General features: G+C 39.7%; 1 protein-coding gene across 1 annotated transcript in view; it reads left to right on the plus strand.

Annotated features, from left to right (window-relative positions):
• The window catches only part of DNAH11 (dynein axonemal heavy chain 11), a 316,107-nt gene that overhangs the window by 272,749 nt on the left and 22,505 nt on the right, over positions 1–20,853 (plus strand). Inside the window, 6 exon segments of the mRNA XM_060157128.1 lie at positions 3,960–4,130; positions 7,159–7,281; positions 10,812–11,005; positions 12,177–12,325; positions 13,173–13,300; positions 16,395–16,622. Of these exon segments, the coding sequence (XP_060013111.1) occupies positions 3,960–4,130; positions 7,159–7,281; positions 10,812–11,005; positions 12,177–12,325; positions 13,173–13,300; positions 16,395–16,622 (993 nt within the window).

Genomic DNA, 20,853 nt, shown 5'->3' on the forward strand with positions numbered 1-20,853 from the left:
GTGAGGTCTATGCTGGGGAGTTTGGATTATAGCGTGTGGGCAAAAAGAAGCCATTGAAAGGCTGTAAGCAGATGACTGCCATGATGGCAGAAGACTCAGAAGTGAATAGACTTATGGTTTGAAGCTAGAATAATCAGCCCTTGGAGACGGATTGGATATGGGCAAAAATAAAGAGGAAGAGTCACGAATAACTAGCGAGTGTCTAGTAATGTGAAACACGTGCAGAAATTCTGAGAAGCACAGTGGGATTGGATTTTAGAACAGCTGCAGGGTAGAAGGAGAAAAATAAAACCGCCCAGGAATACTCAACTACCAAAACTAGGCTAAGGTATTACAAGGAAAGAAAACTACAGAGCAGCCCCCGCCAGCATAATCTATTATGCTCACGTGGGATTTATGCCAGGAATGCAAGTTGGTTAAACATGAAAAAACCACACAATGTAATTCTTCAGATTAATAGAATAAAAAAGAGAAAAATCATATAATAATTTCAGTGGATGCAGACAAAGAACTTGACAAATTTCAACACCTGGTTAAAAAAGAAGAAAAAGGAACTGAGCAAACTGGGAATAGATGGTAACTTCTCTGTGTGATAAAGGTCATCTGTAAAAATTTTCAGCTAACATTATACTTCATGTTGAAAAATTGAATGCTTTCCCCTAAGATCAGGAACAAAACGTTGATATCTTCTCTTAACACTTCTATTCAGTACTGCACTGGAGGTTATAGCCAGTGAAGTAATACAATAAAAGACACAGAAATTTTAAAAGAAGAAGAAAAACTGTCTTTTTTTTTCCACAGATGACCTGACCAGGTGTGTAGAAAATCATAAGAAATCTACAAAAAAGCTGAAGTGAGTTTTTAGCAAGATGGCAGGATATAAAGTCAATATACAAAATTCATTGTATTTCTATATATGAGGAACAAACAACTGAAAAATAAAAGTAATACCTCAATACTGTTTACAATAGCGTCCAAAATCTTGGAACTCTTAGGGATGATTTTAACAAAACAAATACAAATCTGCATACTAAAAGCTACAAAACATTGTTAAGAAAATTAAAGGAGGTCTAACTAAATGGTGAGAGAGACCATGTTTATGGCTTGGAGCAGTCAATATTATTAAGATTTCAGTTCTCTCCAAATTAATCTATAGTTTTAATTCAGTCTTAAAATCCAAGAAGGCTTTTTTGTAGAAATTGGCAAACTGATTCTAAAATTTGTGTAGAAATGCAGAGTATTTAAAAATAACTAAATAATGAAAAAGAAGAACAAATGTGGAAGACTTACAGTACATGATTTCGAGACTTATTACACTGATTGGCCTAAAGAAAAATACACTGATCAGTGGCACAGAATAGACAGTCCAGCAGCAGACCCACAAATGTATGGTCAACTGATTTTTTGCAGCGAATGCCAAGACAATTCAATGAGGAGGGGATAGTTTTTACAAGTGGTGCTGGGACGACTGGATATCCACTTGGAATAAAAAGAACCTCAGCCACTACATTACTCTAGTTACAAAATGAGCTCAAAATGAATAAGGTAAACTATAAAATTTCTAGGAGAACAATAGAAGAAAATGTTTGGGCTTTGGGTTAGGCAAAGATTTATTCTTAGGATACCAGAGAAAGAAAAAAAATTGATAAATTGCACCTTATCAAATTAAAAATTTATCGTCTTGAAAAGACATGAAGAAAATGAAAAGACAAGCCATAGACCAGTAAGTTATTTCCAATACACATGTTTAACAAAGAACTTATATCAGAATAGAAAACTCAATAGTAAGACAACGCAATTAAAAAAATAGAAAGGTTTGTGCATGTATACTAAGACATAAGTATTGCCCACAAGCACATTTTTAAGATGCTCAGCAGACATCAGAGAAATGCAAAGTAAAAGCAGAATGACGTATTACCATATACCCAGTAGAATGGCTAAAATTTTACAAGACTGTCAGTAACAAGTGTTAGCACCGATGTGGTACTGCAAGTCTTTCATGTTGCTGGTGGGGATGCAAAGTGTTAAAACCATTTTGGAAAACAATTTGTTAGTTTCTCATAATGTTATACATACACTTACAAAATGATCCTAACATTTTTACTCTAAGTATTTACCCAAAGGAAATGAAAACATATGTGCACTCAAAAACAAAGTACTACAAGTACATACTTATATGATCCTAAAATGAATCTGGTGTGACAGAAACATTCGGCAGTGGGCAGGGGTAGGTATCGTGGTGGGAACGGATTGCAGCGAGGCACATGAGAACTTCTGGCGGGGGGTGACATGAATAGAACGTTTCTACATTTTGATTGCAGTGATTGTTACGGAAGTATATATATTTGTCAAAACTCGAGCTGTATACTTAATGGTGCGTTTTATTGTGTGTAAATTAAAAATTGATTTTAAAATGTAAATATTAAATGAGTACTTTGTTAATACCTTCTTACTAATATTTACTATATGTCTGTCATTGTAGGGTTTTACTTTCAGTCAAATATACATAATTCAAGGCCAATCAGTCTGTGGTCTTTGGCCCCTGTCCACCAGTCAAAAATTTTAATATTTTATGTTATATCTATTTATAGACATAGATATTTAGATATATTTACCTATGTGTTTAAGTATATGTAGATATATGTAAAAATGTATTCAGCCCCATTGTTACCAAGGCATACAATGGAGTAAGAAAGAAATACTGAGTGATTTTAAAAAGAACAAGATAATCAAAGGGGATCACAAAAGTACATGGGTGGAATAATAGAAACAAAAAAGTAACCTGTTAAAAAATGGGCAAAGAACTTGAATAGACATTTTTCCAAAGAAGACATACAAATGACCAACAAGCATTTGAAAAGATGTTCAACATCACTAATCTTTAGGAAAATGCAAATCAAAATCGCAATGAGATACCATTTCACAACTATTAAGATAGCTACAAGATTAAAAAAAAGGAAAAGAAAGAAAGAAAATAGCAAGTGTTGGCAGCTATCTGGAGAAATTGGAACCCTTTTGAACTGTTGGTAGGATTGTAAAATGGTGCAATTACTTTGGGAAACAATATGACAGTTCTTTAAAAAAAATTGCCATATGATTCAGCAGCTCCACTTCTGGACGTATACCCAAAACAATCGAAATATGGTCTCAAAGAGATACTTGTACACCCATGTTCATAGCATCATTCACGACAAACAAAAGGTGGAAGCAAACCAAATGTCCGTCACTGGATGAACAGATAAATTAAAATGTTGTACATACACACAATGGAATATTATTTAGCCTTAAAACGGAAGGCTAAATTCTGACACATGCTACAGCATAGATTAACGTTGAAGACATTATATTAAGCGAAACAAGCCTGTCACAATAAGACAAATACTATATAATTCCACTATATTAGGTATCTAGAGCAGTCAAACTTACAGAAACAGAATGTAGAACAGTGATTGCCAAGGGCTGGGGGGAGAGGGAATAGGGAGTTATAATTAAATGAATTTTTTAAATGAGTTGTTGTTTAACAGTGTTTCAGTTGTTCAAGAAGAAAACATTTTGGAGATCGGTTGTACCACAGTGTGAAAATACTTAATACTACTTAACGGTGCACTTAAAACTATTAAGACAGTAAATTTACACTTTGGGTATTTTACCACAATTAAAAATAAAAATACAAATTTTTTAAAAGCGCATGGGTAGAAGAAGAGAGGACAGTGCAATTCAATTGGTCAGGGAGGAAATGTAGGTAGATTTTATGAAATAATGTTAAAAATAATAGTAATGATAGCAAACTTTGAATGAGCACTTACCATGTGCCGGAAGCTGTTCTAAGAGCTCATAGAATCCTTGTAAAACCCGTCCTGTTCTCTCTCCCCATAGATAAACTGTAGCCTGTGTGCCTGAGACTAGCTAGACATCCAGCCACCAGTTGTCACCCTTTAACGGTCACTTGTATTCCCCAGGCTTTCAACATGCTGTTCCACAGAGCCATCGAGCAGGCTGACAAGGTAGAGGACACGCCGGGACGCATCTCAGTCCTGACCGAGAGCATCACCCACGCCGTCTTCCTCTACACCAGCCAGGCGCTGTTTGAGAAGGACAAACTCACCTTCCTGTCCCAGATGGCTTTTCAGGTAAGGAAATCAGTCACTCAAAAGCAGCCCCAGAACCAAAGTCACGCATCTCTGTTTATTATGTACTGCTGCTGAAGTGAAGTTTTTTTGGAAGCTCTTCGCAGCATGAGGAGAGTTTCCGTTTCGCAGAGGGAACTTGGGCATGTGACAAACTGCTAGTAAGTCAGGGTGCGCTGGCTTGGGTGGGTTTGCACTTTGGGCAGCCACATCAGCTGTCATCCTGAGAAACAGGTCAATGAGACATTGGCCTCACCTTCCCAGGTCCTGTGCAGACCTCCCAGGTACTGCCGGGGAGTTCCTTGGAGAGAATCTCAAGCTCAGCTTTCCAGATCTGAGTGCCCCTAGGAGATTTTCAGAGCCCCTTTAAAAAACAGTGAATGGGTGAAGGGAGCTCCACATTTCACGCTCCTAACTTCAGTGAGACCTACTACCCTTTTACTCTTTTTGATGTGGACCTCTGCAATAGATTCTGTTTAAATAAAAGTGCCCGTGATGAGAAAGAAACATTGAGGACCACATTCCTAGATGAAATAAGAATGTGGTCCTTTTATTAGTTCATTTACTGTATATCTTTTTCTATCAGTTCAAATTGTGGTGAAAGATGTCATTTCTTTTGTGTCCTCCCAAGTGCCTTGCTCAAAGAAGGCATTTTAAAATACCCGCTGTTCAGGGAGATCAGCTCGGTGCCTTGTGACCACCTAGAAGGGTGGGGTAGGGAGGGTGGGAGGGAGATGAAAGAGGGAGGGGATATTGGGCTATATGTATGCATATAGCTGATGCACTTTGCTATACAGCAGAAACTAACACACCATTGTAAAGCAATTATATGCCAATAAAGATGTTAAAAAAATAAATAAAATGAAATAAAATAAAATACCTGCTGTTAATAGTGATAAATTAGCACTTCTTTCAATACTTTTGGTATTAATAGATTCCTTTGGGTTAAAAAAGTAATATATGGGTGTAATCATTTTATAATGTATGTGATAAACAGGAGTAATGCATTACAAAACAAAATTTTTCTTTTCAGTTTTCTCCCAATTTTATTGAGATATAGTTGACACATGACGTATTATGTGTTCAGTGTAATGATCTTATATATGTATATGTTATGAAATGATTACCCAATAAGTGTAGTTAACATTCGTCACCGTACATAGTTACATTTTTTTTTCCATGATGAGAACTTTTAAGATCTACTCTTTTAGCAACTTTCGAATATACAGTACAGTAATGTTAACTATAGTCACCGTGCTGTACATGACATGCCAGGACTTATGTTATAACTGAAAGTTTATACCTTTTGACTAGCTTCATCCATTTCTACACCCCTCAGCACCCACCTCTGACAACCACCAGTTTGTTCTCTGTATCTGTGATTCTGTTTTTTAAGATTTCACATAAAAGTGAGATCATACAGTGTTTATCTTTCTCTATGTGACTTTTTTCCTTAGCATAATGCCCTAAAGGTCCATCCTTACTGTTGCAAATGACAGGATCTCCTTCTTTTTATGACTGAATAATATTCCATTGTATATATGTGTGTACATATATATACATTATACACACACACGCATACACACACATATATATACATCACATTTTCTTCATCCATTCATCCATATATGGACACTTAGGTTGTTTTTATGACTTGGCTATTGTAAATAATGCTGCAATGAACATAGTACAGATATCTTTTTGAGATAGTGATTTCATTTCCTATGAATATACACCCAGAAGTAGAACTGCTGGATTCTGTAATAGTTGTAGTTTTAATTTTTTGAGGAACCTCCGTACAATTTTCCATAGTAGCCACACCAATTTACATTCCCACCAACAGTGTACACATCCTCACCAGCATTTGTTCGTCTCTTGTCTTTTTGCTAATAGCCATCCTAACAGGTGTGAGGTGATATCTCATGTGGTTTTAATTTGCATTTCCCTGATGATTCGTGATGTTGAGCACTTTTTCATGTTATCTGTCAGCCGTTCGTATGCCTTCTTTGGTAGAATGCCTATTCAGTTCCTCTGCCCATTTTTTAATCAGATTGTTTGTGGGTTTTGCTGAAATTTTTGTGTTTATACATATTGTTCATGAACACTAATGGACCAGGGATGATAAAACATGACATGCATACACATGCGTGCACATCTATTTAAAACTTCTTTCTAGAATATCTAGATAAATTATAATCTATCTGAAATACTGACAGTCTACATAAATCAAAGCTTCATATATATTTGGACAATTTCTTGTGTGTTGAAATAAATCAAATTGAATTAAGAAAAATTATCCAATAAGATATTTTGATACATGTTACCACCCATAATGCATTTTGAAAATATCTAGAATTTTTAAGTAGCACAAACCTCAAACATTTTACCTGCTTAATTTTATAAGGTGTTACAGTTTTTATGAGGAAATTAGAAATATGTCATTTGTGCCCTCCACTCAAGTGTTTTATGGACTCCTTAACAGTTCTGTAACCAGAATGTCTAAAGTTTCAGTTCATGATGTGTTTGCTTAGTTGTATCTGTAAAACAGCAATTTCCAGTTTTTCTCAGCATAATCTCCCATATAAGAAAAATCTTTTATACATCTTGCAGTTTATTGGATATAATTTCTATACCAGGACTAACTTACAATACTAGTTTTACCTTTTGTTTAGTAATTCAATCCATTGTCATCTGAGGCTTTCTCAATTTGTATAACAAGTTTCAAGACAAGTTTGATCTAACGGTAGAAGGCTAAATATGAAAGCATATTTCAAATATGCTGCTAATAGGCACGGGTATTAAAATTGAAATAAACCAGGCTTCGTAATTATTTGCTATTCGATTTCCAATCAAGATTTTGAGATCACGAGCATAATCTGAGATTCCTTATTTCAACTACAGAACAGATATATATCTATAGGAATTCTCAGAAGGCTTACTTCTGTCTGTTCAATCATATCTATTAAGTGGTGACTGCGTCCTCGATTTTGATGCAAGCCAAATGACCTTTTCAATTTTGTGTACTCTCAAGATTTTGCTGAGAAAGAAAGAGATAGATCCTCTTGAATTGGATTTCCTGCTTCGGTTCACAGTTGAATACGCTTACATGAGTCCTGTTGACTTCCTAACTAATCAGTCATGGAGCGCTATTAAGGTATGTTAGGAACATGATTTTTCAATTGCTAAATCTTGTTTCAAATCTCTGTTCTCTAAGATGTAGAAATGTAGTTTAAAAAATACAGGTGATATACACCATTTCCGTTGTAGATATATGCTATCTAGTTTTTTGAAGAACTTCCCATACTCTTTTCCACAGTGACTGCACCAATTTACATTTCCACAAACATCTACTAGTTTCCCTTTTCTTATTTGGAAGTAAAGGAACTTGTGACCTATTTATGGATGGGAAAGTTGTTAATAAATATGTATAATGTATAGGACCTTTGGTTAAAGTCGAGGAATATATTGGGTTGGCCAAAAGGTTCCTTCGTTTTTTTCCGTAAATGGCTCTGGTAGCACTTAGTTGTCTTTAACTTCATTCAAAACCATTTTGTTAGATTGTATGTGACAGCTGTCATATCAGCGTGCATTTTAAAAAGAAGACTTATCGGGCTTCCCTGGTGGCGCAATGGTTAAGAATCTGCCTGCTAGTGCAGGAGACACGGGTTCGAGCCCTGGTCCTGGAAGATCCCACATGCATCGGAGCTACTAAGTCCGTGCGCCACAACTACTGGGCCTGCGCTGTAGAGCCCGTGAGCCACAACTACTGAAGCCTGCGTGCCTAGAGCTCGCGCTCTGCAACAAGAGAAGCCACCGCAATGAGGAGCCCGCGCACCGCAACAAAGAGTAGCGCCCGCTCACCGCAACTAGAGAAAGCTTGCGCGCAGCAACGAAGACCCAACGCAGTGAAAAATAAATTAATTAACTAATTAATTTAAAAAAAGACTTATCAGAATTGGTGAATCTGGGGCTTCCCTGGTGGCGCAGTGGTTGAGAATCCGCCTGCCAGTGCAGGGGACACGGGTTCGAGCCCTGGTCCGGGAAGATCCCACATGCCGGAGAGCAACTAAGCCCGTGTGCCACAACTACTGAGCCTGTGCTCTAGAGCCCATGAGCCACGACTACTGAGCCTGTGCGCCACAACTACTGAATCCCACGTGCCTAGAGCCCATGCTCTGCAACAAGAGAAGCCACCGCCATGAGAAGCCCACGCACCACAACAAAGAGTAGCTCCTGCTCGCCACAACTAAAGAAAGCCTGCGTGCAGCAATGAAGACCCAACAAAGCCAAAAAGAAATTAATTATTCAAAATTGGTGAATTTTTGTGTAGCCATTTTAATATTAAAGTTGGAAGAAAAAAAGCAACATTTTCAGCATATTATGCTTTATTATTTCAAGAAAGGTAAAAATGCAACTGAAATGAGAAAAGAGATTTGTGCAGTGTATGGAGAAGGTGCTGTGACTGATCGAACGTGTCAAAAGTGGTTTGCAAAGTTGCATGCTGGAGATTTCTCGCTGGACGATGCTTCACAGTCGCTATCAACAGTTGAAGTTGATAGCGATCAAACTGAGACATTAATTGAGGACAATCAACATTATACCACATGGGAGATAGCCGACATACTCAAAATACCCAAATCAAGCGTTGAAAATCATTTGCACCAGCTTGGTTATGTTAATTGCTTTAATGTTTGGGTTCTACATAAGTTAAGCAAAAAAAACCTTCTTGACCATATTTCCCCAAGCGATTCTCTTCTTAAACATAATGAAAATGGTCCGTTTTTAAAACAAATTGTGACGGGTGATGAAAAGTGAATACTGTACAATGATGTGGAACGGAAGAGATCGTGGGGCAAGTGAAATGAGCCACCACCAACCATACCAAAGGCCGGTCTTACTTCATCCAAAGAAGGTGATGTTGTGTATATGGTGGGATTGGAAGGGAGTGTCCTCTATTATGAGATCCTTCCGGAAAACCAAACGATTAATTCCAACAGGTACTGCTCCCAGTTAGACCAACTGAAAGCAGCACTCGATGAAAAGCATCCAGCATTAGTCAACAGGAAACGCATAATCTTCCATCAGGACAATGCAAGAATGCATGTTTCTCTGATGACCAGGCAAAAACTGTTACAGCTTGGCTGGGAAGTTCTGATTCGTCAGCCGTATTCACCAGACATTGCACCTTCGGATTTCCATCTTTACAAAATTCTCTTAACGGAAAAATTTTCCGTTCCCTGGAAGACTGTAAAAGGCACCTGGAACACTTCTTTGTTCAAAAAGATAAGAGTTTTGGGAAGATGGAATTATGAAGTTACCTGAAAAATGGCAGAAGGTAATAGAACAAAAGGGTGAATACGTTGTTCAATAAAGTTCTTGGTGAAAATGAAAAATGTGTCCTTTATTTTTACTTAAAAAACAAAGGCACTTTTTGGTCAACCCAATGAATAATCTTTTTTCAGTTGACCTGTATCTAGTTTCTTTATTTTGTTTTCTTTTTTATAATACTTCTCTGCTTTTTCAAAAATAGTCTTGTTAATTTATACAGCAATATAGTAATTTACTATAATTGTAAAATGTTTAAGCAGAGCAGAATGCTGTAGAGGAAAAAGTGGTAGTATTCTTCAACCCCAGTCATCAATCCTTATTCCATTTTTCTGTTAGAAGATCCTGTTATTAAAAGTTTATTCTCTGAGGCTCTGGAATTCCTCAGAGATGCTCATCATAGGCTAAGTTTCACCCTACTCTTTTTTCTAAACCAGAAACATTTCTATGTATTAAAAATAACTATGTTCTTCCTTATTTTTATAGTGCGTTTAGATTTTTTTAAATATTGGTTTGTTTGTCTGCGTGGGCTCTTCGCTGCAGCGCACGGGCTTCTCTCTAGTTGTGGCGTGCGGGTTTTCTCTTCTCAAGTTGTGGCGCACGGGCTCCAGGACACGTGGGCTCTGTAGTTTGCGGTAAGCAGGCTCAGTGGCCCCGTGGTATGTAGGATCTTAGTTCCCCGACCAGGGGCTGAACCTGCGTCCCCTGCATCGGAAGGCAGATTCTTCACCGCTGGACCACCAGGGAAGTCCCCTACGTTTTATTTTTTAATAGCATTTTAAATTAGATTATTACTTTAGAATTACAAGTTCAAGTTCAGTTGTGTATCAGTCAGGCTCTCGGCAGAAAACAAATGGCACATGAAAGTGTGATTTTTAAGAAAAGTTGAACAAAGAGTATATTTTTATAATATGGGAATAAAGATGAGGGGACAAACCAGGGATGGGGATGGGAAAAGGTGGAAAAGGGGCAGTTACTGAAACTACTGAGAAATGAAGTTATGGGAGAGAGCCTACCTTTGGAACCTGTGGCATTCTGTAAAGAAACATAGCCACTGCCAAACTGTGTCACCACAGGAAAGAGCTGGGGGAGAAATACCCTCGCCTCTCTTCTCCAACCCTTTTGCCAGTGGTTCCTATTGGTCAAACCCAACCAGGCCAGAGAACCAGGGAGCTTTGTTCAAGCCATCCTTAGCAGTCACCCTCTTTGCAGGGCAGGAAAGGGTACAGAGTAAATCTAGAGAGGAAACGAACACTATCCAGCACAAGTTACTTACACAGGGTTTGATACATTCATCTTTATCTCAAACCCAAAGCTATTCTACACCCCATTCCCATCTGTTCCCCTACTGTATTACAGGCAGTAGCCCTCATGGAAGAGTTCCAAGGCCTAGACCGAGATGTGGAAGGATCAGCGAAGCAGTGGAGGAAGTGGGCAGAATCCGAGTGTCCAGAAAAAGAAAAGTTACCACAAGAGTGGAAGAAGAAAAGTTTAATACAGAAGCTGATTATTTTGAGAGCAGTGCGCCCTGACAGAATGACACATGCTCTCAGGTGGGCGCGGTTAGCACTTTGGGAAATGCAAGTTAACCTAGAGGAAGCTTTGTCTTAAGGACTAGAAGTATCTGGTGGACGTGTTTATGGTTCATGTTCATGAAAAGTGATTCTGCAGAAATTTTTATACTGCAATCACTACTTTTGTTCAAATCTGCTAACATTGAACAGTGTGCTAGTCTGTCTGCAGACTGAACGTATTCTTCCTGAAAAGCTTAATTCTGAAATCAATAGGGGAAACAGGGAACCTATGGAAATATTCTAGGAAGAGAGCTGGCAGAGTTCAGAGGCCAGGAACATGCATTACCCAAGTGTGATTCCCATTGTTTATATTTAGAGCGGCCCTTTGGCTCCAGAGATTTTGCACATCAAACAAAAAATGAATGCCTTTCGTGGATTCACTCATAGTCCTATAACTTTACAACCAACAGGATTTAAAAGCAGAAATGCCTGCCCACATCTTGGTTTAAGTGTCCCTTTCCTTTGCCCTTTTGGCTCCTAAATGGTAATACGGTGCTTAATTCTGATTTGAATTCAACAGTCAAAGAGTTCCCAGGTTCCTTCCCTAGCGAGCTGCTTTTTTGTCAGCAGCATTCACTAGCCTCAGGTTTTCTTCCTTGGCTTTGTCTGTTCAGCCTATTTTCCCTTTGCCGAAGCCCCCGCCACACCCTACTTTACAAGTTAATTCTGTTTAGTCGTCCTTACTTTCTGCTAAATCTGATGCTGCTGGCAAATAATCCCTGCTTAATTGAGCTTCCCTGTGTTAGAAACACCCCAAAAAGCATTTGTATATTCATGAGAAGCCCAACAGGCTGGAAAATTGCACTGTGGCAAATCTAATGAACTGTTAATAAGTAACGGGGGCTCTGGCAGGGGATCTGGGGGATACAAAGCCATATGCAGGCTTTGGATGGTTCTCAGAGGAGAGTCTCGGTAGACCCCCAAAATGGAAGGTAGGCTTCTGATGTTCAGAGCTTCTAAAGCAGAGAGGGATTTCACGGACTCAACTGCATAAATCTAGTGTGGGTTCATATTGTCATTCCTACAAAACATCTCGTGTAATAAACATAGTTTGCTTCCTTCCCGTGCCTGTGCTTTAAGCTGATTCACGCTGTGACACATTTCAAGGTCAGAGGTGCTGATCCTCTCTTTGGCATTATTCTTTTTACAGGAATTTCGTGGAGGAAAAACTGGGTACGAAGTATGTGGAGAGAACCAGATTGGACTTAGTTAAAGCATTTGAAGAAAGCAGCCCAGCCACCCCAGTATTCTTCATCCTCTCCCCAGGGGTAGATGCCCTTAAAGACCTAGAGATCCTCGGTGAGTGGCCGGGAGGCTGGCCACCCAGCCCTGCCTCTCACCCGTCGCCAACGCAGCCTTCCTTTCAGCTCATAGTTATCTTAGTTGCTTCTTTCTTTTCTTTCTCATTTGTTGGAGATTGAGTGTATGGAAAATGTAAGGTTAATAGCACTGTAGTCTGGAGAAATGTTTAAATGGAACATTCCTCCGGTTGGCATAATGCAAGTTTCTTTTGTACTGTTCTCCACCTTTTGACTAGATGAGGGCCAGAGGGCAATTTTCTCCATGCTCTTGTAATCTTGTGCCCCCTGTGACTAAATAATGGTCATTAGAGCAAGCCTATTTGATTGTGAAAGGCACTGTCGCTTTGTGCTTTGGATTACTATCCCCCACGACCTGCACGGAGAATTCCAGGTTAATAGAGCTGTGACCTGACTGTGCGGGATTCAAGCACAGCTTCACAAGGTGAGGGGCTCCTGCATTTACCCAATGAGCCAATCCGGTCAAAAAATGATGTGATATCTACCCTACGTTGCTCCTTTTTATGAGGGCAATGCTTTGCTACTCCTGCAAGAGTTTGTAAAGCTGGGTAACAATGCTTGCCATCTATCAAAATGTCAAAAGCTTTATTACCACAAAACCAGAGGAACTGATTTCCATAGGTTTTGCTAATGCTTGTGAGGAGGCAGCTGTTGAGAGCTTGCAATCATGCTTGTTGAAACGACAGAGGTTCAGTTTGGATTCTTCAGGAAAGTGACCTGGAAGGTGGCGGCAGTAACCACAGATGGACATCGGACCACAGGATTTCAGACTCTTCTCACCTCTCCTTGGTTCACTTTTCCTCTCGCCATGTTGTGTCCTCCCACAGGCAAAAGACTTGGGTTTACAACTGACTCGGGAAAATTCCACAATGTGTCTTTAGGACAAGGTCAGGAGATGGTGGCAGAAATGGCCCTGGAGAAAGCTTCCCGAGGAGGACACTGGGTCATACTCCAAGTGAGTAATTACGTTTTCCTGAAAACACTGGGAGTGAACATGGACGGGCAGTGCAGAGCACCCCTGCCCAGCGGGAATGAGCCTTTCACACAGCACACGGTGATCTGCTGCTGGAGGGCATGGCGTTCTCTCAGCAGTAATGACACCTCCAAGGGTGACAAGGAGCTCTGCTGACAAGGATGACTACCATTTTTTGAGCGATTTTCTAGCCATTGTGCTTGAAAATTTTAAATATTACAGGGAGCCCCATCGTTCTCCTGACTTACGGATATCTGGAACACTCCAATAGTGCTTGAGGACAGACTGGCTCGTATGGAATACTAAGACGGTTGTCACAATATCTCTCATTTGCATGTGGCTTTAAAGCTGACAGAGTGTTTTTTCATATCTCATTATGTCACATAACTCTGACTGCCCGTAACTAGTTGTGTCTTATTCCCTTTGCTTATAAATTAAGGGGTTGAGTACTTGGTCGCTTTCACCTTTCTAGAGCTCACATTTTATGGGTCTATGATTCTACAATCCAGTGTCCTTTGGGGTGGTTCCCTTCACTGGGGATTCTAGTGTCGACCGAAAAAAAAAAACAAAAAAAAAACGGACAACGTGAGAGCTGTGAATTCAGTTTTATTTGGGACTTAATGAGGACTGTAGCCTGGGAGACAGCCTCTCAGCTCTGAGGAACTGATCCGAAGAGGTAGCAGGGGAGAGGTCAGTATCTATGTGATTCTGGTGAAGGGGGTACATGCAGTCAGGCACACATCTCGGTTGAAGGTTGCTGCTAGCCACGAGGAGCAGATGTTTCCATTCATGATTTTAGTGCTTTTCTAGGTATGAGAAGATGCAAGGAATTGAGCTCATAAAATTTTCTCCTGAAAATATCTAACTATCTGAAGGCCTGTTCTACCAGATTTTCCCAGAGCACAGAAAGCCTCATTCCTGATCTCTGCCCTGAGCTCCTTTCAGGGTGTGTTGAAAGTCAGCCACTGCAGTGGCTAGTGCCTTTGTTCATATAGAACCAGATGGCGAGTGACATTTTTTAGTTTGTACCAGCAAGAATCCAGGAACCAGTGGAGCCCAGGCAAGCTCTGGGGGCACCTAGGGGCCGAGCTAACTCCAAGCTCACTCCTTCCTCAGCAGGGTGCACCAGCTGTCTCGGCAGGTCTGGGAATGGCCATTTGACTTGCAGCACAGTGATCCCAAAGGTTCTTATTTATATGTCAGGCTCTTTACTAGGCAACTTGTAGGATACATCATCTCTAATCATCACAGCAAAGTTGCAAGGGTAGGTATTGCCATCCCATTATAAAGGTGAGAAAACTGAGCCTCAGAGTGGCTTGGAGAGCCTCAAGGCCACACAGCAGGCAAGTGGCAGAGTCTGTCCGCCAGCAGGCGACGTCCTTTCCGCTAGCCCACACTGCCACCCTCATGCAGATATGACATTGGCCTTCCTTAATTTCTCCAGTATCTGGGGTTGATGCATTCTGCGTTTCTGCTTGAAATAAAATTGGATTCACTAAGAAACTGCCCAGTGTCCAAGAAGAATATAACCTTCTGGGAGAGTAAAGCCTACTGCTTAGATGAGACTTCAGTATGGGGACTTGGGATGGTGTGTCCCTTCTGAGCCTCACAGAGTCGGACAGGTAACAGTGGAGGTTTTGTTTTTCCAGAGATAGCAGTTGTTGCTGGGTCCGTTGGGTAGATGCTGAGCTCTCCCCACAAAAGAGAACGTTCTTTGCGAGTTCTCATGCATCCGGCAGCTCAGACTGGAGAGAAACTGGGAGGGGTGCAGTCCTCCTCAAGAGAACATAGTGGTCAAAGTAAAATGTTTCTGTTATTTTTATATCTGTGCTGCGCTACCCGTCCCCCCCCCCCCCAAAAAAATGCAAGTTGTAAGTTTTACCGTTAAAAAACGTCTCAAAAGACCTTATTTGGTGAAGGATCTCCTTTTGGGTATCTATTTTAGACCTTTGATTTTTGTTTTCAGTGGTAAGCCGGTAACTTAGAATGTAACTTTCACTAGTTCTCTCCACACATGGAATAATTGGAGAGGAGAGACTATCCCAGGCTTTTTGGCAGCTTCTGAAGGTTTCTAGGATACATTTGATTGGCAGTTAAAAGAGAAGCATTCTTTGACGAATGAGAAGCCCAGCATAATAGGAACTTGTTATATTGTTTGTAATTTACATTAAATTCTGTCAGCGTAGGCAGATGATATGTATGCACATGTTAATGAGTTCCTAACCAAACTCTGCGCTGGTCAATTACTATGATCAGAGATAGCCCCTCTAAGGATATTTAGTTGGCGTTTTATCAAAAACCCACACTCCAGAGAAAACTATCACTAAGGTAGCAGACTGGCGCGGTCTTTGTCTCAGATGCACACCAGATGATTTGTGAATCAATATAATGGAAAAAAATCATTTTTCATGGGCAACATGGGTGGTTTTCAAGATACGTGTATTGGCTAAAAATGTCGCACAAACACTGCTACCCTTGGACAAATGGCCGCAAGAATCTAGCCAGTCTCAAAGCCAGTATCCTCAAGAATGGTTCCCAGGCTGGATTCCAGAGAATGCCGGTGTACAACGATGGCTCGCTTGGAGATTTTTCTGTTCCCTGACTCCAAAGTCACTGTTAAAATATTTTTATGTTTGTTTCATATACTAATGAGTAGGAGTTTGAGTAGAGGAGATTTCCATCAGTAACAATGAAGTAGGGGATCAGGTGCATTTCTAGCCTTTAGTTTTTATACTTGATTAAACTAACCCAGATAAGTCTTAGTAATTGAGTTTGAACTGTAACAAAGAAAAGTGTCAAGAACTCCATCTCAGAAGTGATTGGCGGGTGTTGGAAGTGAGTGTTAGAAGGAGATTTTGTTTTACAAAGACAAACTGTAGTGATTTGGAGCACTTAAAGTGTTCAGTGTTCAATTCTGACTTGGTTTATTTTTTTTCCCTAATGCGCTAGTAAAGGAAACTTTAAATCGTGGTTCTCTGAGTTTCCAACTCATTCATGTACAGGAGAATGTTGTAATCCTATAATTTAAGTAATGTACTTCAGTCTCACAGGAATTCTAAACCATGCTGTTTTTCAGAATGTCCATTTGGTAGCCAAGTGGCTCGGAACCTTGGAGAAACTCCTTGAAAGATTCAGCCAGGGAAGCCACAGAGATTACAGGGTTTTCATGAGTGCTGCATCTGCACCTACACCAAATGAACATGTCATCCCTCCAGGACTCCTGGAAAATTCCATCAAGATTACTAATGAGCCCCCCACAGGAATGCTGGCCAATTTGCATGCTGCACTCGACAACTTTGATCAGGTAAGAATGCAGAAGCAGCCTGGTCTGACACTGAAGTCCAGGTCTTCTCACAAGACTGTGAGACCTAAAACCACAGCCACACGTGTAACGAGAATGAACCACGTACCTTTCTGAGGAGCTTGCTTATTGAAGACAAACATGGCAGACTAGTATCTCTAACCATAGAAAGAGAAAAAGCCATTGTTCTTATTGACGTCGTTGAGAAGATTGATGACGCTAATGATGACGTGGCAGGAGTTTTAGTATATGAGTTAATATTTTGATCTGGTTTTGATATTAGTCAATTTAAAGCCCTTCTTTTTAGATTATCTCCATCCTGCCTTCAGATTTACATTTTCACGTCCTTCCAAAATAAAACAAATAAATTAGTACCTTTATAAATTAATGATAGTTCTATTACCATTAGTCTGCTTGTTCAAATTACCACATCTGTCTGTGTCATAATCAAGTCTGTCAGTTTCCTTTGTTGCTATTTCTCTGAGCTCCCATTCCTTCCTCTAATTTCTTAGAAATCCTTGATAAACAGCATTCTTATTAGGAGAAGTAGAATAAGCCCAAAAGAGGAAACACGTATGATGTGGTGATAAATATTCAGCCTCCTGTTAGAAATGTTATTATCCTCTATGAAACATGCCCACATGCTTAACTTTTTCTCTAGGTCCCTCTGGGCTAAGATGAGAAAACCAACATTATGAAGGCATTAAAATAATTGGCCACCTAAGAATATAGTTTTGAAGAATACAGTTAATTGCTCAATTCAGTAATTGAGTAGTTTGTGCCTGTTTACCCAATGGGCTGTGTAAACAAAAGGCACTCAAAAACTCTGTTGAGTCTGTTACATGTTTGAAGTATCCTTTTTTGCAAACTAAGACAGGCATGTATTTTATCTTCCCTCAATTTATAATTCCTGGCCATCTGTGACATTCTCAAGCTCTCTCTCTCAAAGTAAGTACAAAAGAGGAGTTTGACGTATTTAAATAGGATTTATCCAACTTCCTAGAACAATTGTCTTTATTTGTGAAAAGTGAGCAGTTCATGAGTAAACAGGCTTCAGCCCAGTTGTCCTTCAGCTTTTTTTGGGTAAGCATCTCTCTGATAATCTGATAAAACTATGGATACTCTCCCCAGGGAAATGCACACTAAAAAAAAATTGTTGCATACAATCATAGGGATGACCAGATCCCCCAAAGCCTATGCATGAATTCCTTCCCCAGTTAAGAACAGCATGTTCTAGTTTATTTATGAAAGTATCAGGTTTTTTTTTTACTGCTACTTGGAAAACCCCTTACAATAATTGGTTACATTTATTGAAAAGGGTCTTAAGAACTTCAGGGGGGAATATTTCTTATCTACTGGAAAGGCTCCTCTGAAATATTAAGATTAAATTTGTTCATAAGTAGCAAAAGCAAAGCTAATCAATGTGATTCACTAAATAAACTTTCCATCAAACCTATTCTAGCCCAAACCTGAGATTTTAAAGCTTTGTGACCACCTAGAGGGGTGGGATAGGGAGTGTGGGAGGGAGATGCAAGAGGGAGGAGATATGGGGATATATGTATATGTATAGCTGATTCACTTTGTTATAAAGCAGAAACTAACACACCATTGTAAAGCAATTATACGCCAATAAAGATGTTTAAAAAAAAAAGATTCTAAAGAAAATCTAAAAATTTAAAGTCTTTTATGAATGCTGAACTGTTACTATGTTAGAAAAAAATGTGGGTTTTATTCAGATTATGTAATTCAAGGGTACTAGCCTGTGCTCCCTGGCTATCTGTGTATAGGTTTCTAGAACCCTTTTATCAGTTAGAATTATGAAGGAAGTACAAAACAACAGTGGCTTAAACAAGGTTAAAAAAGGTATTTCTGCCACATGAGAATTCAGGAGCTAGGTCATTCAGAGCTCCTTTGTGTCACCACAAAGTTGTCATCAACCCAGTTTGCTTACATTTCACCATTTCTAGGATGGGCTTGCTGTGGTCCCAAGTGGCAGTGAGGGTGGCAGCTCCCATAGCTGTGTTCCAGAAAGTAGGATGAGAGAAGGAACAAAGAAGATGACAAAGGGACCATGTTTGCTTTCTTGTAAAGATTCATTCTGCAAGTTAATACACAATACTTCTTTCAACTTATTGGTCAGACTAATTCACACTGCATTACCTAGCTGCAAGAGAGGCTGGAACAGTAAATCTATCTTGGGCAGTGTATGCCCAGCTAAAAGTCAGCAGGAAGGCACTTCAGGGCGGGCAGATAGTGGTCTCCATCACAGACCTCCTCCTCTCCCAAGTCTCCTTGTATCATCCTGGATGTTCTGTGTCACTGCCGTGGCCCTATCTTGTTGAAGCCTGTGACGTGGACAGAGGGTGATGAATGCCATCTACCTTGGTTCTCATTTGGGTTAGGTAAATGGGTCCCAGTTGCTCCTATTGCCTGGCTGCCCTTCTTGGATGAGAAAAGCACCTAAGGGATCTAGACAAGTTAACTGTTCTGTTTAGGTATTTTCATTTTTCATGCTTTGATTTTCAAGTCAAATTAAATCTGTGTTCTTAATCTTCTCCCCAAGTCAGAATTTATCCTCAAATTTTGACATGTGTATTCATAGCGAACAAAGTGCATTTGATATTGATCCTTTATTACCTTGAACATTCTAGAATATTTATGTAAATATGATCAGTAAGTGACCAAGATGTAAAGAACCTTTTCTTTAGGATGCTGCCTACCTAACCCTCTTTCAGCTCAGTAGCGCTGCCTCTTGAAGATGTCATAAATGTTTGGGCTCCCTGCATCCCCAGATAACCAGATTTTTGAAGCAAGAATGTAAATTTCTTTTTCTGTAAGATTTGCAGCAGAAACAAATAATGGTAATTGTGCATGTAAAATTGGCATCTGTGTGCATGCAACACTGTTATGTGTGTGTGGATGCCTGTTCTCTGTTCACAATGCTGTTTGTATATTTTCTGATACAAACACTTGATCACTTGCTTTGTAAAAATACAATTGACCTGAAGTGTAGAATGTTAGGTAGACTCGTATTTTTCTTAGGAATGCCTGATTCACATTTTCTTCTCATGTCATTTATATTATCAGAGCGTAATGAAATGGGCATTGACTTATGATTTTGGTTTTTTTTTAGCAGTGAGGCTAAAATTAGGTCAGTTATATGAAGTATATAGACGGAAGTAATGTACTAACTGTAGTACTTCGGTTTTCCGTGGACTATATGTAATTCAGGGAGGGTGTTAGGTGACTGGTGGGATCATAAAATTTTGTCACTTCCATTTGGTCTCCTAGAAATGTCTTCCTTTTAAAAGCAATGTATTTTTATATCCTTCAACATTAATTCCACTTACATGGTTTCTCTTTTCTTCTTTCACAAGCTTGCCCTTTTACTTGAGGTTTAGCTGTGGAGAAGTTATTTGTAATGACTGTATGTTTTTGAGCCCCATAAATTTCCTAGAAGTGGCCTAGTCATTGAGAATAGCCTAGTGATTTAGTTGGGTCAGCAGTGTATGTGGCCTGGCCAATTCTAGAACTGTATTTGGTGGTAACCCTGGATTCTGATGAAAGCGATAGAGAAAGAAACTAAAATGCTCTTCTGGTCCTGGACCAAGAGAACAAAACTAGGCTTGCTTTAGACTTTTATTGAAAGGCCTCTGGGAGGCCAGATCTGAGCTCCCACCCCAAACGGGCTAAACATATTCTGTATTGTAGATGCCCACATTGTCAGATCCATTCAAATGTAGACCGGGTGTAATTTGACCGTTTTAAAGGACAAGGCAGGAAGGCGCTGTTTTGGCCTCACCTTCCTCCGCTGCCCACCATCAGTTGAAGGAGTCATCCTCCGTTTTTCCTTGTTTGCCTCACAGGACTGCCAGATTTGAGAATGGGTAAAGTACTACCCTTAAGACACAGATGGCTGTTTTTCACCTTTTAATTTTATGGCTTTGGGGGCCATAACCATATCAGTGTAGCATACCAGGTTTCCCTCTGCATTTGCAAAAAAATCATCTTACGGATCTACTCTACAGGACATATGTTTTCCAATCTTCCATATGCTGTTCTGTTATTCCAACAGTGAGTTTTATTTTCAGCTCATTGGAAGAAAACCATTTGTCGTGGTGGTTGTATCAGTCAAGGGACAGTACAAAATTATAGTGATTCATACAAGATAATCTCTCACACGTAATTGGCAGCTCTGGTGCATGAGATCAGCCACACACCCAAGCTTGTGGTG

The sequence above is a fragment of the Lagenorhynchus albirostris genome, chromosome 8 (genome assembly GCF_949774975.1).
Source record: "Lagenorhynchus albirostris chromosome 8, mLagAlb1.1, whole genome shotgun sequence".
NCBI lineage: Eukaryota > Metazoa > Chordata > Mammalia > Artiodactyla > Delphinidae > Lagenorhynchus > Lagenorhynchus albirostris.